This window comes from Fonsecaea pedrosoi (assembly GCF_000835455.1).
Source record: "Fonsecaea pedrosoi CBS 271.37 unplaced genomic scaffold supercont1.1, whole genome shotgun sequence".
In the NCBI taxonomy this organism is placed as follows: Eukaryota; Fungi; Ascomycota; class Eurotiomycetes; order Chaetothyriales; family Herpotrichiellaceae; genus Fonsecaea; species Fonsecaea pedrosoi.
The window spans coordinates 2,566,261-2,580,597 of NW_013550615.1; the positions used below are offsets into that span (position 1 = coordinate 2,566,261).

Here is a 14,337-nt window from a genome sequence, read left to right on the forward strand (position 1 = left end):
ATTCAAAATAGGCTTTTTCTATTATAGACCGTTGATGCAAAAGACAAATTGGCGAACAAGGGACGAATACTGACACTCACATTCCCTGTCCCCCGCCCGGGGGGGGTTTCCCTATAAATGTTCTTTCTCAAAACAGTCTCACCCGGTCTTTTATTGTGAACTCAGTCTCCAGCTCGGGTTCCGCGACTTTATCCGGCGAGACGCCATAACCGCCACCGCCTGGCGTCAGGACAACGATGCGGTCGCCAACATTCATATCCACACTTGCCTTACCACCCAGGCTAATGGTTCTGGTGGAGCGGTCGTCCGGGTCATTTCGAACCCAGAGGTTGATTCCCCGCGCGCCTTCCTCCCCGCCAGCCATGCCGTAGGGCGCAATGACACGTCGTTCGGATAGAATGCTGACCTGCATCGGGCGGCGGATCTCGATATCTCGCACACAACCGTCGCCTCCGCGGTGACGGCCGGCGCCGCCACTGCCGGCCCGGATGGAGAACTCGCGCAGCAAGACCGGGTACCGCTTTTCCAACGTTTCTGGGTCCGTCATCCGTGTGTTCGTGATGTGCGTGTGAACTCCGTGCTGACCGTCCCAGTCGGCTCCGGCGCCTGAGCCTCCGGCGATGGTTTCGTAGTACCCGAACCCCTTGACAACACGGCCCTCGTCGTCGGTACCGCCGTAGCCGAATGTCAAGTTGTTGCACGTCCCTTGACTGGCTCCGGCAACGCGGAAGGCCTTGTAGATGACGTCCACGATCCGCTGAGAGGTCTCGACGTTGGAGCCGACCGTCGCTGCCTTCAAATTTGGCTTGAGGATTGAATTCGGTGGACAGATGACCTCGATCGGCGTCAGACAGCCTTGATTCAGCGGGATGTCCGCGGCCACCATCGTCCGAAGGCAGTACATGATACCACTGAACATGATCGCCGGAGGAGCATTCAGATTGTTCCAGGCTTCTGGCCCGGTCCCGGTGAAGTCGAACTTGGCCGAACCATCTTGGGGATCGATGGTGATGTTCAGAACGAGAGCCGTCCCGTCATCGAGATGGTCAACGGCGCGCAGGGGCCGTCCTCGAAATCTCTTGCTGAACACCTTGAGGAGTGCACGGATGGTGTTCTCGGCATTCTTCTGAATGCCGTCCATGTAGAACTCGACGACAGGCCACGTATATTCGTGAATGAGTCCGTGAATGAGGTTGATGCCTCGCTGGTTGGCGGCAATCCCGGCCTTGAGATCTGCGATGTTGTCCTTCAAAGTCCGGGTGCCAGAACAGCCCGGGTATTTGCCGGGGGCCTCAAATAAGAGGTGTATCAAACCCTCCTCGTCAAAAACACCTTGATTGACCAGCTTAAAAGACTCGATGGCGGCGCCTTCCTGCCACAACTCGGTGGAATTGGGTGGCATCGAACCGGCCGCCATCCCGCCAATGTCCGCGTGGTGACCTCGGTTGGCGACGAAAAAGAGGATGTCATTGGGGTGGTCATCATCATCGAACACGGGTGTTATCACCGTAAGGTCGGGGAGATGCGTGCCACCCGCGCAGGGATGATTGGCGAGTAGAACGTCGCCGGGCTTGAGCTCACCTTTGGCATAGCGTTCGGCTTGATAGCGGATTGCGTAGCTCATGGAACCCAAGTGGCCCGGAATATGGGGTGCGTTGGCGACCAGTCTACCACTGGCGTCAAATACTGCACAACTGTAGTCGAGACGTTCCTTGATGTTGGTCGAGATTGAGGTTTTCCGGAGTGTCTCTCCCATCTGAAAGCGAGCGTTAGTTTCTCTGAAACACTTTCAGTTCTCCCACAAAAGAGAGAGAGACGTCTTCTCACCTGCTCGGCAACACTCATGAATCGATGACCAAAAACGGAGAGGCGGATAGGGTCGATCTCCTCGATCCCGATATCCGCATCCTTTGTATCCAGCAATTCGATGACAACATGCTCGGATAAAATGCTTGCCTGACTGTCGGGGTCGAGGACGATTGTCTGCGTCTCATCGACCACCAGGGCTGGACCACGCAGTCGCGTGCCTTTCGGGGTGGTGTTGAGATGGTAGATTCTGGCATCTACCCAGCCCTGCTTCTCGAAATACACTTTTCGAACGAATTCGTCGCCCAATGCTGGCGTCGGGATCGATGAGCCCTGGATCTGATTCAGCTCAGAAAAAGGACTGGCGGTGGGGAGATCCGTTCCCTTTCCGATTCCTCGGACCCGAATGTCGTCGACCAATATTTCTCGTGGCTGGTCAAACCCAAATTCGCGCCTGTGCCGGGTTATAAAAGTTGTGTCAAACCCTTGATCGGGGCTCGACTGGATCATGAGAGAACTGTCACTGCCGCGGTAACGCATATTGAGATAGCTCTCGCAGGTAATTCTGTCGGCTGGGAAACCCTGGGAAACCAGCTGGCCGATCGCCCGCTCCTTCAACACCTCGAGACGTCCTTGGATCCTTTGAGCGGCAGCCGAGGAGAAAACGACAGACTCGGGCTCCTGAAGATCGACGACGACATCTGCCAGAGCCATGCCGTACGCCGACAAGATGCTCGAATATCGATGGATGATGACTCGCTTGATACCCAGATCCCGTGCCATGGCAGTGGCGTGTTGGCCACCGGCGCCTCCGAAGCAGACGAGATGATGAGAAGAGGTTTCAAACCCGCGGCCTTCGCTGAGAGAGCGAATCGGGCGAGTCATGGCAGCGTTGGCGACCTGCAAGAACCCCATGGCAACCTGCTCAGGGGTCAAGACATCTTGTCTTTGCGAGTTGATCTCGGTGGTCAATTCCAGGAACCGCTTCTCCACCACGGCCATGTCCAAGGGACGAGCAAAATAATCTGGCAAGATGCGCCCGAGGAAGAAGTTGGCATCGGTGATTGTGAGTGGCCCCCCCTTTGCATAACACGCGGGTCCAGGATCAGCCCCGGCGGATTCTGGCCCGACTACAAAGAGGCCATTGCTGTAGAACAGCCGGCTCCCTCCACCAGCGGCGACTGTGAAAAACCAGTTTCAGCAACGGATCATAATGCAATGATAGTAACTAAGTACGAGTTACTAGATAAACACTTACCAGTCTGAACATCGAGTTGAGGTGTTTGGATGGTCACTTGGGCCGTCGTTGTTTCAAACACATGTTCAAACTCCCCGCTGAACCGTGACACGTCCGTGCTCGTGCCTCCCATGTCGAAGCCCAAGATGGGCGTGCGTGACTCGTGGTCAAAGCAAGTCTTTGCACAGCCAATAACACCGCCTGCTGGGCCTGACAAGATGGCTCGAAGGCCCGTGAATGCGTTGATGGGAGTTAGCCCGCCATCAGACTGGCAGAGGAGGAACTTGTTTGCGTTTTTGTCGAGAAGGTGACCTTTGAACGAGGTTCGAAAGCTGTTCAAATAGCGCGTAATGACTGGGGACAGATAGGCATCTGCCGTCGCTGACTGAGCTCGAGGCACGATCTTGATCATAGGCTGTAACTCGGATGAGACGGAGACGTTGAAGCCCATACTGCGGGCGATTTTGGCAATGGCTGCTTCATGATTCGGATAGGCGTATGAGTGGAGCAGTGCCAGAGCGATATCTCGATAGCCCTCTTTCCAAAGCCTGTGCAAGTCTTTGGTAACGGCGTCCAGATCAGGTCGCTTGAGGATGCGGATTGCCTCGCCTGTTAAACCTTCCACGAGCCCGACATCTGAGCTCACGTCGATAGGCAACGGATCGGGATCTTCAGAGAAGCCCTCCACGGTGACTCTCTCATCGACTTCGACCACCGTCTCATACAGCACATCAAGCTTGGTGATGGACAGATCGAACAGATGGGGCCGAGCCTGATTTCCAATGACCAACAAGTCGTGAAATCCCTTGGTTATCATCAGAGCCACGCGCTCGCCCTGTCTTTCGAGGAGTGCACTGGTCACAAAGAATCAGCGTATTTTCCTTCCCACGTTTTGTTTGCTCATCAAAAACGAGGGATAGGTCTGTCTCACTTGGTGGCTACCGTTGTGCCCATGCGAATAGACTCGACTCCATCGAGATCGATGAGAGCGCCCTTTGGGATTTCTTTGCCCCTGGCGATGCCAAGTATCCTTCGAATGCCTTCCGTAGGGGCATCCTCGTACTGATCAGGGGCATTTGAGAGAAGTTTAAATACCAGTGCATCCTCCCGCCCAGGAATCCGTGCCCAGCTATATTCCGACACACCGGGTCAGTTACAGCAAAAATAAACAAGTGTATTCTGTCTCACAAGTCACAAAAGGTGCCTCCCCGGTCAACTGCAATTCGAACTCCTGGACAATCCAACTCTGTTGCCAGCGTCGTGGAACGGTTGTCGTAGGACCCCATCACCAAAATCCAGGCACCAAATATCAAAGGGTTGATTTGGGTCTATGGAACGCTCTCTTAGCCATGACAACGCTGGCAATCTGTCTTAAGAGAGCTTCTACCGCGGACTTCACCACGAGAGAAGGAGTACTGGGCATTTCAGGCCAAGGCATGTCCTCGCGCTCTTTCGGGATTGATGGGCGTTTATGCCGGGCCCACATTCCTATCACTATCCCTCGGCGACCTGCGCCATATACCGATCTTTCCTATCTTAGACTTTAGTCCAAAAGGCCGGGACTCGTCAAAGGAAGCCCGATCGTGGCATACACAACTCCAGTTGGCTTCGACCCCGTGTAGGTCATAGGACAAGTTGATGTGTCGGACTATGTTATAATCCAGTCCCCACGTCTTGTCGATGGCGACTCTTGAACAGCTCATAATCTTCTCGCAACACGTCACAATCTATTTGGTGGAGAGCTCTGTGGGCGAAAATCTTGACGAATTGCAAGCATGACTGAGACAAGTAACCATAGTCCTTTGCAGGACCTAGGCACAGTCGAGCCTAAGCTTGCCACCGCCACCGAAAAGACCGTTGTCGACGAGTGCAAGAGCGTCGATACGCCAGGAATTTCTACCTTCTATATCGACCCTGTCAAGGAGAGGAAGCTGATGAGGAAATTCGATGTGGGCTCTCCCTCGCTTGTCGCCCGGCCGTCGCGAGACCATGTGCTGATTGATCCCTTGACAGTTCTACGCTATTGGTCTCCTGGGACTTTTCTACATGTCGGCCAATCTCGATCGGTATGCACCCGTCCATTTTGATGTAATGTCAGACAGAGAGCTCGTGGTTGACTCGTTCACCTCACCCGCAGGAGTAACATTGGTAATGCCAAAGTCGCCGGCATGGACGTTGACATCGGCCTCGTTGGTAACCAATTTGGTACTGCGACAACACTCCTCTTTGCCACCTACGTACCCTTTGAGACCCCAGTCGCTGTCCTATTGAAGATTGTTGGTGCGAAACCGCTCCTCTCCGTCTGTGCCTTCTCTTGGGGTATCGCATGTCTTGGAATGGGCTTCATTCAAGACTACAAGGGCTTGTATGCCTGTCGGCTATTGATTGGTGCCTTCGAAGCTGGATTGATCCCGTGCATCAGTGAGCGCCCCAGTTTTTGAATTTCAGACCTCTCTTGGGGGATGTGTTTACGACTGACGACGTTTCTCCGCCGCGATAGATGTCTATCTGGGACTCGTCTACAAGAAAGAGGAGCGGGCAAAGCGATCCGCCGTCATTTTCGCATTTTCAGCATGCTCGAGCGCCTTTGGGGGCATTCTGGCATATGGGCTCTGCCAACTGCGTGGCCCGGGCAATTTCGAGGGCTGGCGGTGGCTGTTTGTCGTCGAGGGACTGATCACCATCGTCCTCGTACCGGCCTTTTGGTTCCTGTTCCCTACCTCGCCGGTTGATGCTTGGTTCCTCAGTCCCGAGGAGAAGCAGATCATGAGGGCTAGATACGACAATGATCCTCACTGGGGTTACGATGAAAAGTTTAGCTGGACCGAAGTCATCAAGGTGATCAAAGACCCCAAGTGGTACTGCTTGTAAGTTTCAAAAGCCCCGCTGCTCTTTCTGCCTGGCCGTGTTTGTTGTCACTGATCACTCTCGGAACAGCTGGATCTACCAATTTTCTATCAACATCTCCCTGTATTCCTTCACCACATTTCTTCCCTCGATCATCAGTGGCTTGGGGTACCACGGTGTCAAAGCCAACTTGATGACTGTGCCAATCTATTTCTGGGGAATGTGTTGGTGTCTGTTCATTGCTTGGGCATCCGATAGATCTGGTTATCGTGGACCTTTCATCGCCTTTCATCTCCTGGTTCTAATCATCGGTTACTCAATCTTGGTGTCGGTCAAGTCTCTCGGTGTTCGATATTTTGGTTGCTTCGGTAAGTCTTGTTATTATTGCCACCCGGCACACCGGAGCTGTGCAGGCAGGCTCGGGAGCTGTATATCAGACAAGAAGAAAGCTGACCGCGATTTCCATCAGTTGTTGCAACCGCCATCTACGCAAACACCGGTACTTCACTGATGTGGCTTAATGACAATGTGGCAAGGCATTTCAAACGAGCTACCATGTTGGGTGCGACAACTACCCTCGCCAACACAGCGGGTGTTGCTGTTGGTCAGATTTTCACCAGTGACTCGGCACCTCGATATCTCCGCGGGATGTATGTCGCCATGGGGATGGCGGGAGTGGCGTTCCTGGCAATTGTGGGTATGATGATTGGGATCAAGGTGGTGAACAAGCGCCGTAGAGAGCAACTTGCGCGCGCAGAGGAGGCTGGAAATCCGATCCCACCTCAGCCGGAGCTGGGTGACTCAGATCCACATTTTATATACAAGTGGTAAGATATATATATCGAGGCAGCTAGTATTCGCTTAAGGGTGTGTGGCTGTTTAGTAAACCATTTGCTTTAGGGTACTAGTATATAGTTGTTTAGTGATTATCATTCTACTGACCAGAGAGGGACGCAAAGCGTGAGGAGCGCAGGTGTCAGCGCTGCTTCCCGCGTCACCTGAGTTGCGGTTTTGTATATGAGCTATGGTGAAGTAGTTAACTGGAGTTAGCTTTGAAAGAGTGTAACGATGAGAGCGTACCTACTAAGTACTATATAATTATGAGACCCGGTCCAATGAGGCGATGAGCAATGGCATGTTGCAATCATCCGTTGGAATGTCTTCTACACTAAAGGTCACTATTTCATTGTCTTCGCTCAATCTTTGCGAGTAGTACTAGTAGTCAGTCGCTGTTGCAGCACCGTTTTGGGAAATACCAAGTTAGGCCAGAAGCGCAGCTAGACCACTTCGAGCGAATTTCGTGACTCGTTTCATTTTGGCAGTTAGTGGGCAAAACTTCACGGAAGTGTGCTATCGAAACAACACACTCATTTCAATATGTAACCCTTTGCACGAAATTGGTGGTCGACACTCTATATTAGCAGTGTGCTGGATGAAGGATCGAGGAGCAGTTAGTTTAACTAGTTAGTCTGGCCAGTGATGTCTATCCTCTGCTCCCCACACATTCTCGTCCAAGGAGTTCTCTAATTTGTAGAACGGGACATGAGTGTACTACTGCACTGATACGGTCTATGACGGATGTAGTATCAGTTCGATATGTACCTACTGCCATGTACTGGGTCAATCACTCCGAGTGTAGTACTCACCAGGCATAACACTAGACAAGCATGTCACTTACTGGCCAACCGGTCAGAAAAGAATGTTTGCAAAAAGCAAGTGTCGACCTGACACTGCTGCAGAGCTTCTCTCGACATGATTCAAAATCCGCTTGCCTTACCATCAGGATGGAATGCAGCCTCTCTCCCCGCCCAACCCAGATCAAACTCAACTTCTTAGCTTAGATTGAGATCAATTCCCAGCGTAGGTACCTTCAAGTTGTCGGCCCCTCGCTCGAGCCTGAATTTGGCCTGTACAACTCTTAATAATGCCCTACACTATCTATCTACTAGCGATCTTGCCCACCCCTAGCTGTTTAGATACGGATTTGATGCACCTTGGATGCGCATTGGCCACACTGATGCGTCCTTCAATTCAAACCTTGCAAGATGCTGCGTCGACATGCATCATCAGCACTGTACTATCTATGCAGTATCCCGTAAAGTATCTATAGCTACTAACCACCTATTTGGCTATGTGATATTACTCCGAATGCCTCGATTAGTCTTGCCACCTACTACCACTTCTTGACCGACTACATAGCTGCACAGCGTTGCTGTATCTGATAATTACTACCAACTACTTTGCGTGGCATTCCTTATTAATCGTCTGGCGTCAGGTCACCGCTATGTGTGCTCACTATAGGTGGGCCCACCTTCCTACTGCTACTACTACTATCTGATGTTCGGTTTGCTTAATACGGGCAAGGGTACTAACTCATACAGTCAGTCGATCAGTCAGTCAGTGAATGGAATTGCTTCTACTACTACTGGCCCTCATAGGAAAGGTGGCAGACAGGGAATATTGTGGGTGTATCACCACGCCAAGCGATGTTTTGAGTGTGAGCGAGCGCCAGAGAGTTCTTTGTGGTACCATATATACTATAGATACTAAGTACTACTAGTTACCCTTCCTCAGCCCCCGAGGGTATGTATCTACGTCTATACTCCTTCCTCCCTTACAGCTTCGACGGCTTGACCAGGCCCAATTCCCGCTTCGCCCGCTCTCGGAGCTCCCTCCGCAGATACTTGCCGATCGCGTTCTTCGGCAGCTCCTTCACAAAGACGACCCCTCCTCGGAGCTGCTTGTACGGCGCGAGACGCTGCTTGACAAAGTCCTTGATTTCGTCCTCGCTGATTTCCTTGGGGTCGGCGACGACATAGGCCCGCGGCAGATCCGTCCCGGGGTCGTCTGGCATGTTGACGCCGACGACGGCCGCTTCCTGGATCTTGGGGTGGGTGAAGAGTAGATTCTCGATCTCGGCGGGCGCCACTTGGAGGCCCTTGTATTTGAGGAGCTCCTAGAAGAATCATTTGTTGTGAGCAAAATGTTTGAAATGGACGTCTGGGACTATTGCTTCTCTCTGGGGAAAACGAACCTTCTTTCTGTCGACGATGTAGAACTTGCCATTTCGCAGAATTCCTATATCGCCAGTGCAGAACCAGTCCCCGTGGAATGATTCTTTCGTCGCTTGGGGATTGTTAAAGTAGCCTTGCGTAACGAGCGGACTTCGGACCAGCATTTCACCTTCCTGGCCCGGCTCAACGTCGTTGTAGTTCTCGTCGACCATCCTGCGGAAACAGTGAGTAACCAGGAGCGGTAGGGCACAAATCCGGAATCTCATCTTACCTGATTTCGACATTGGGGAGGATCGGAGAAATGCTTCCAGTCGTATCACTCTGACCCCTCGGCATCATTGTCACCGCACCTGTTGTCTCACTCAATCCCCACGTTTGACCGATGAAGGTCTCGCCTTGACCAAGCTTGGAATTTGCAGCAGTCTGCAAATCGCCGTCCATAGGAGCCGCGCCAGTTGTAGCAGCATCGAGGGACTTGAAGGCGTCCTTCACCTCAGGGGCCTTGGATATGCGGAGGTATATGGAAGGGACGGTGTAGAAGGCGGTAATCTCGTACTGTTTGGCGTACTTCAACAGTAGGTTCCACTCGTACTTGCGCATCCACACCACCAACCCGCCCGAATAGAAGGGTGCGACGAGATATCCGAACAGGCCAGCAATATGGCTGATAGGGAGATGAGCGAGAGTCCGGTACGGCTTGAGCTCCTTCCCGGCTGCAATCTGCTTCGCAGCCCACTCTCTGCCGGCCACCGACGTTACAAATGACTCTTGCACGAGGTTTTCGTGGGAGATCATGACTCCCTTGGGAAGACCCGTGGTGCCCGAGGACCATAGAATCACAATCAGACTCTTCTTCAACGCCGTGGGATCGGTAATGCGCTCCCACGTCAGGGTCTGGTCGGAGATGACGTTGATGCGGCCATCTAGGCTCGCCAAGCTCCAAGGACTGGAATCCAGCACCAGAACCCTTTCCAATGGAAGGTTACACTGTTTCGCCGCCTGGGTTGCCACGTCTTTGTGTTCCGAACCACAGATAATCAGGCGGCTGGTACCGACGCTGACCTGTCGAGCTAGATCTGCTACCGTCGAAGAAGGACTGGCGGCAGAGTAAACTCCTCCAGCAGCGATGGTGCCATAAAAGGCTGCTGGCACCATGGTTTGGCCGTAGCTGATGACAGTGATGACATCCTTGTTCGGACCACTGGCACCGACACCATAGTGTTTCCGTAGACCATGAGCAATGCGCTCAGTGAGGTTCCGGAGCTGCTTCTTGGTGATCTTGTTTGACGGGTTCGATGCTTCCAGATGTAAAACAGTGTCGTCCTGAGCCGCACAGTGTTCAGTCTCTGGCTGGTTTATCAGCAACGTCTCTTACCAGAAATTAAACCGTGGGACACATACCAAACAGCAAGGTCAACAGGTCCACCTTCGGGACATCAACAACAGGTTTGTCGGGATTGCGATAGATTCTAGCCATGATGTCTGATGCCGGGCAAGGGTAACTTCTAAGTTCCTTCCAACAATGCCAACAAATAGAAAGGCAGGATGAGCGATCCTCCAACTCCGTCACTGTTAATGTGATAGAAAATCTTTGCGGGCAGAGCAAGTTCCCTCTTGTTCGGCTAGTCCTCCCAGCTGTTATTTGATCGGAGAGCCTTGACCGGGGTTGTGGGGTAAGAAGAGGGTGTGTAACCGAGGTCTGCAACTCGGGTGCAGAGGTACTTCGGTTAACCAGATCTCGGGTAGAGAGAGAAAGAGAGAGAGAGAGAGAGTGTGTGGGCATTGGCACGCCAATCCAGCCTCGCAGTTAGGCCTGGTCATTCAGTTATTTGCCTGGGCTTGTCTGGTCGCATCCAGGCTTTCCGTCGAATCATCGAGACTGCGCCTTGGCCAACCGCAGTCAATGTCGGTCAGCCTTGCTACAACAAAAACAGGCTAGCGCAGCCTTGTGTCCAGCATCATTGTCACTGACGTCACCGTTGTTTCGCGTCAATCTTTCCCTGAAATATATCTGTTTCCAGGCACTTACTTCCAACACACCCAGTTACATCAATTACAACTCTCGGGGTCGAAAGCTTAATTGTCAAGCCATGGGAAGCCGTCGGGACCAGAAGATCTCGCGTTCAATCGTCTTTGCTATCCAACAAGACGACGAGGCAGAGAAGCGGGTCAGACTATGGCGTCCTATCAAGACCTTCTTCGCTCTCTACGGCCTGCTCTTGATCAGACTTCGCCCCGAGTTGTTCAAGAGGCTCAGAAATAGGACATGGCTTCTGTCCGATGATGAGTATCGGGCTAGCTTCAAGGACAAGGCCTCGCTCGTGTCGAAGGGTGACATGGGCTATTCGGGATCGGTATGTGCAAAGTCTTCTTCCATGTTGAAATGTAAATACTAAACAAGGACGTCTTGCAGACATTCTTCAATACAACAGACAACAGATTCCTCATCAAATCCATCCCTCGTCACTTCGAACACACCTTCTTCCGAGACGAACTGCTCGAGCCTTATGTGTCACACATGGAGTCCCACCCCAAGTCGCTCCTCGTCCGCATCACCGACTTCCTTGGATGGCGTTACCCGAGCATTGGAGGCCTCCTTAGGATCACCCCAACATACCATCTCGTCATGGAGAACCTGTTGCACGGCCAAAAGGAAGATTCCCAGTGGCAGACCTTTGATCTGAAGCCAATGTCGTATTTCTTCCCGGAGCGTGACATTGCTGGCGGCAAACTCGCCTCCGAGGCCACCAAGTCCAAACTCGCCGACAAATTCGACGACAAAATCCTCCTCGGTCGCGAACAGGCCGATGAATTCTTCCAACTCCTCGAAACCGACACAGAACTCCTGGCGAAACACAACGCGGTCGACTACAGCCTGATGCTGGTGAGGATCCCCAAGTCGTCGGTGGAGATCGACGCGAGCCAGAACCCTTTCAACGACCCGCCGAACTGGCGGACAGGCGTGCCCAGCCAGGACGACAAGTGGCTGTTCCGCGCGGTGATTCTCGACTTTTTCTGGGCCAAGCACAAAGTCCACGCGAAGACCATGACGATGCTGATCAACGCGTGGAGGATGATTGACGACAAGGGCCCCATGAGCATCACCACCACGGCGCCCGAGTACCGCGAGAGGTTCTTGAAGATGTGCAGAGAAATCGTCAGGGTGCAGGAGGAAGTGGCAGAATAGCAGTTCCCCCTTTTTCTCTTACTTTACTGTCCGTTCTTAGCAAGCGAGCAAGCGAGTCGGGTTGGGGTGGGTTTGGTTCCTGAAATTGTCCACCAGCGAGGTTACAAGTGCTGCAGGTAATATCACCAGGTGGTCTGAGCGTCTGGGTAACGGAATAGTCCGAGCAATGAATGAATGTAATGAGTGTCTCCTGTTCTCCTACATCCCTCGTCATCTCCATCTCCACCTCCCTGCGCATCTGCAGATATCGTCATCGCTAGCGAACTCTCTAGTAGAAGTGCACCTTGGTACCTAAGCCTGGGCCAGGGTGCATGTGTACGTGGACACTGCCAACACCCGCCCCTTAAACATTGGAGATTCTTATGACGCTTTTGTCCGAGCCGACCGAGTTCCGGAACCTTTTCCTTCACGACCTCCTCCTGCTCGAGTACCGATCTCGGAGGAAATGTTCGACCAGGGTCTTTTCTCGCGCGGTCATGGTCGTGGGTTGTTGTTGCTCGCAGTCTCTTGTCGTCCCCGTCTCTGCGACATCTGGAGTTCCTTCCTGCTGCTCCTGATGTCGCTTCTGCTGCGGTGATGGCGGCGGCGGCGGAGGAATAGAGGGAGAGGTAGGTAGTAGAGAGGGCGAGTGGGAGGGAGAAGGGACGCCATTGACGCCGTTGACGACGATGTCGTCTTTTTCTTCGCCTTCTGTACCAGTACCAGTAGCACCGTCAATACCACTGCCAGTGGCGTGTGAATTGTCCGGCCTCAAGTCCCCGTGATATGGCTTCTGGAGTCGCCCCCCTTCCCACTCGTCGCGCCGGAACGACCACGCCGCGACTGTGTCCTCGGGGTTGAGGACCAGTCCGACCTTTTGTGCTAGCGACACGGCGACCTCGGACGTGCGGGAGCCAGGCTGGAAGAACAGACGCTGCCAGTCCGCGCCGTCGCCGTCCGTCTTGCGCATCTCGCGCTGCCCGTTCTCGACTCTTGCCTTGGCGTCCGCCGCGCCCTGCATGTCCCCGCGCTGCAGGGCCTCGCGGACGTCGCACCACGCGCGTCGAGATTCCCACGGATCCTGCTCCGTGATGGGGTCTGTGACGAGCGGCGTGGTCGCGGCCGTCGTGACATCAAACGTCTCGAGCTCGACGTCCTGCCTTGGGTCGCGGATCACGAAGAGGCCGTCCCAGTGGCCCGAGACGGTGTAGATGGGAGAAGCATGGCCCTCCTCCTCGTCATCGTCACGGTGACGGTCGTCACGATAGACCCTGGCCTCGAAGCTATGTTTCCTGTCCGCGCCCGAGAAGAGACCCCTGCCGCTAAAGTCGATGGTGGAAGTGTACCCGCTCGTGCAGGGGATGTGGTGGGTGCCTTGCAACTCTGGGTAGGGCGAGCCGGTCAAAAGGCCCTTGATTTTGATGTTGGGCAGCGGAACCAGGTACGTCTCATTGTGGTGCGCGAGGTGGAGCGTGGCGTGCCCGATCTGCTGGATGTTGACGTTGCCGCTGAAGGTGATTTCCTGGCGGGTATAGCCCTCTGCCTGGGTACCAAAGGAAATGTGAGAATTTGTTGGTGTTTTTCGGGACAACAACCACCGCCGTAGATCGTTCTGGACGGTAGATCCAAACGAGAGGTTGCGGAGAAGAAAGACACACGAGGGACAAGCTTACCGTGACGCCGTGTTTCTCGTTCCAAACCCGACATGCAGTGACAGGTGGGTGATGACTTGCGAGAAATCAGAGAGATGCTTGCAGCGACGAATACCAACGAGCCCCTAACCCTGAAAGGGCAAACCAAGAGCAAGAAAGACGGGGAGCGACGGCCACAAACATACCTGACTTGTTCGCTGACCAGCCTTGTCACTCCAGTTCCATCTCGGTCGTCTTCGTCCTCCTCCCACCTGGCCAGGAACAGCTCGCCGAGAAAAGCGTTGATGGGCTTCTTCACGCCCTCGGCCGGCGACCTACCCGCATACTGCTGATTGCGCAGGGACGAGAGGAACCATTTCAGCACCAACAAAGCTCGCTCGGCGGGATCTTGTGCGGCCACTGGAGCCACGAAGATGGAGGGTCTCTCGGCCCAGAACGAAGGCAGTTCGACAGCCGATTTGGTGTCGAGGACGAATGGCGGGGCGGTGATGTTGGAGAGGTCGCCGCGGATGGTGGCGATGGACTGTTTGAACGGGAGCATCACTTGTCAGTGAGTGAGATATGTTCGGGCCATGCGAGATGAATTGCAGTTTTGTTTTTTTCCCCAGCAGGACA

General features: G+C 53.6%; 5 protein-coding genes across 5 annotated transcripts; 2 read left to right on the forward strand and 3 right to left on the reverse strand.

Annotated features, from left to right (window-relative positions):
* Nucleotides 1–127: 127 nt before the first annotated feature.
* On the reverse strand, nucleotides 128–4,329 carry Z517_00937 (uncharacterized protein; the record flags this gene model as incomplete). Its single annotated transcript, XM_013433899.1, has 5 exons — nucleotides 128–1,756; nucleotides 1,828–2,987; nucleotides 3,065–3,897; nucleotides 3,975–4,172; nucleotides 4,232–4,329. The coding sequence occupies 5 exons, from the start codon at nucleotides 4,327–4,329 to the stop codon at nucleotides 128–130; spliced, it is 3,918 nt and encodes a 1,305-aa protein (XP_013289353.1).
* Nucleotides 4,330–4,818: 489 nt separating this feature from the next.
* Z517_00938 (uncharacterized protein) lies at nucleotides 4,819–6,721 on the forward strand (the record flags this gene model as incomplete). The annotated part of the gene is made up of 6 exons (XM_013433900.1): nucleotides 4,819–4,992; nucleotides 5,057–5,109; nucleotides 5,181–5,464; nucleotides 5,544–5,910; nucleotides 5,981–6,258; nucleotides 6,360–6,721. 6 exons carry the CDS (start codon nucleotides 4,819–4,821, stop codon nucleotides 6,719–6,721), a joined length of 1,518 nt encoding a protein of 505 aa, XP_013289354.1.
* Nucleotides 6,722–8,504: 1,783 nt separating this feature from the next.
* On the reverse strand, nucleotides 8,505–10,381 carry Z517_00939 (uncharacterized protein; the record flags this gene model as incomplete). Its single annotated transcript, XM_013433901.1, has 4 exons — nucleotides 8,505–8,846; nucleotides 8,925–9,117; nucleotides 9,176–10,250; nucleotides 10,306–10,381. The coding sequence occupies 4 exons, from the start codon at nucleotides 10,379–10,381 to the stop codon at nucleotides 8,505–8,507; spliced, it is 1,686 nt and encodes a 561-aa protein (XP_013289355.1).
* Nucleotides 10,382–10,994: 613 nt separating this feature from the next.
* Z517_00940 (uncharacterized protein) lies at nucleotides 10,995–12,091 on the forward strand (the record flags this gene model as incomplete). The annotated part of the gene is made up of 2 exons (XM_013433902.1): nucleotides 10,995–11,258; nucleotides 11,318–12,091. 2 exons carry the CDS (start codon nucleotides 10,995–10,997, stop codon nucleotides 12,089–12,091), a joined length of 1,038 nt encoding a protein of 345 aa, XP_013289356.1.
* Nucleotides 12,092–12,497: 406 nt separating this feature from the next.
* On the reverse strand, nucleotides 12,498–14,263 carry Z517_00941 (uncharacterized protein; the record flags this gene model as incomplete). The annotated part of the gene is made up of 3 exons (XM_013433903.1): nucleotides 12,498–13,613; nucleotides 13,744–13,798; nucleotides 13,908–14,263. 3 exons carry the CDS (start codon nucleotides 14,261–14,263, stop codon nucleotides 12,498–12,500), a joined length of 1,527 nt encoding a protein of 508 aa, XP_013289357.1.
* Between the last annotated feature and the right edge of the window lie 74 nt (nucleotides 14,264–14,337).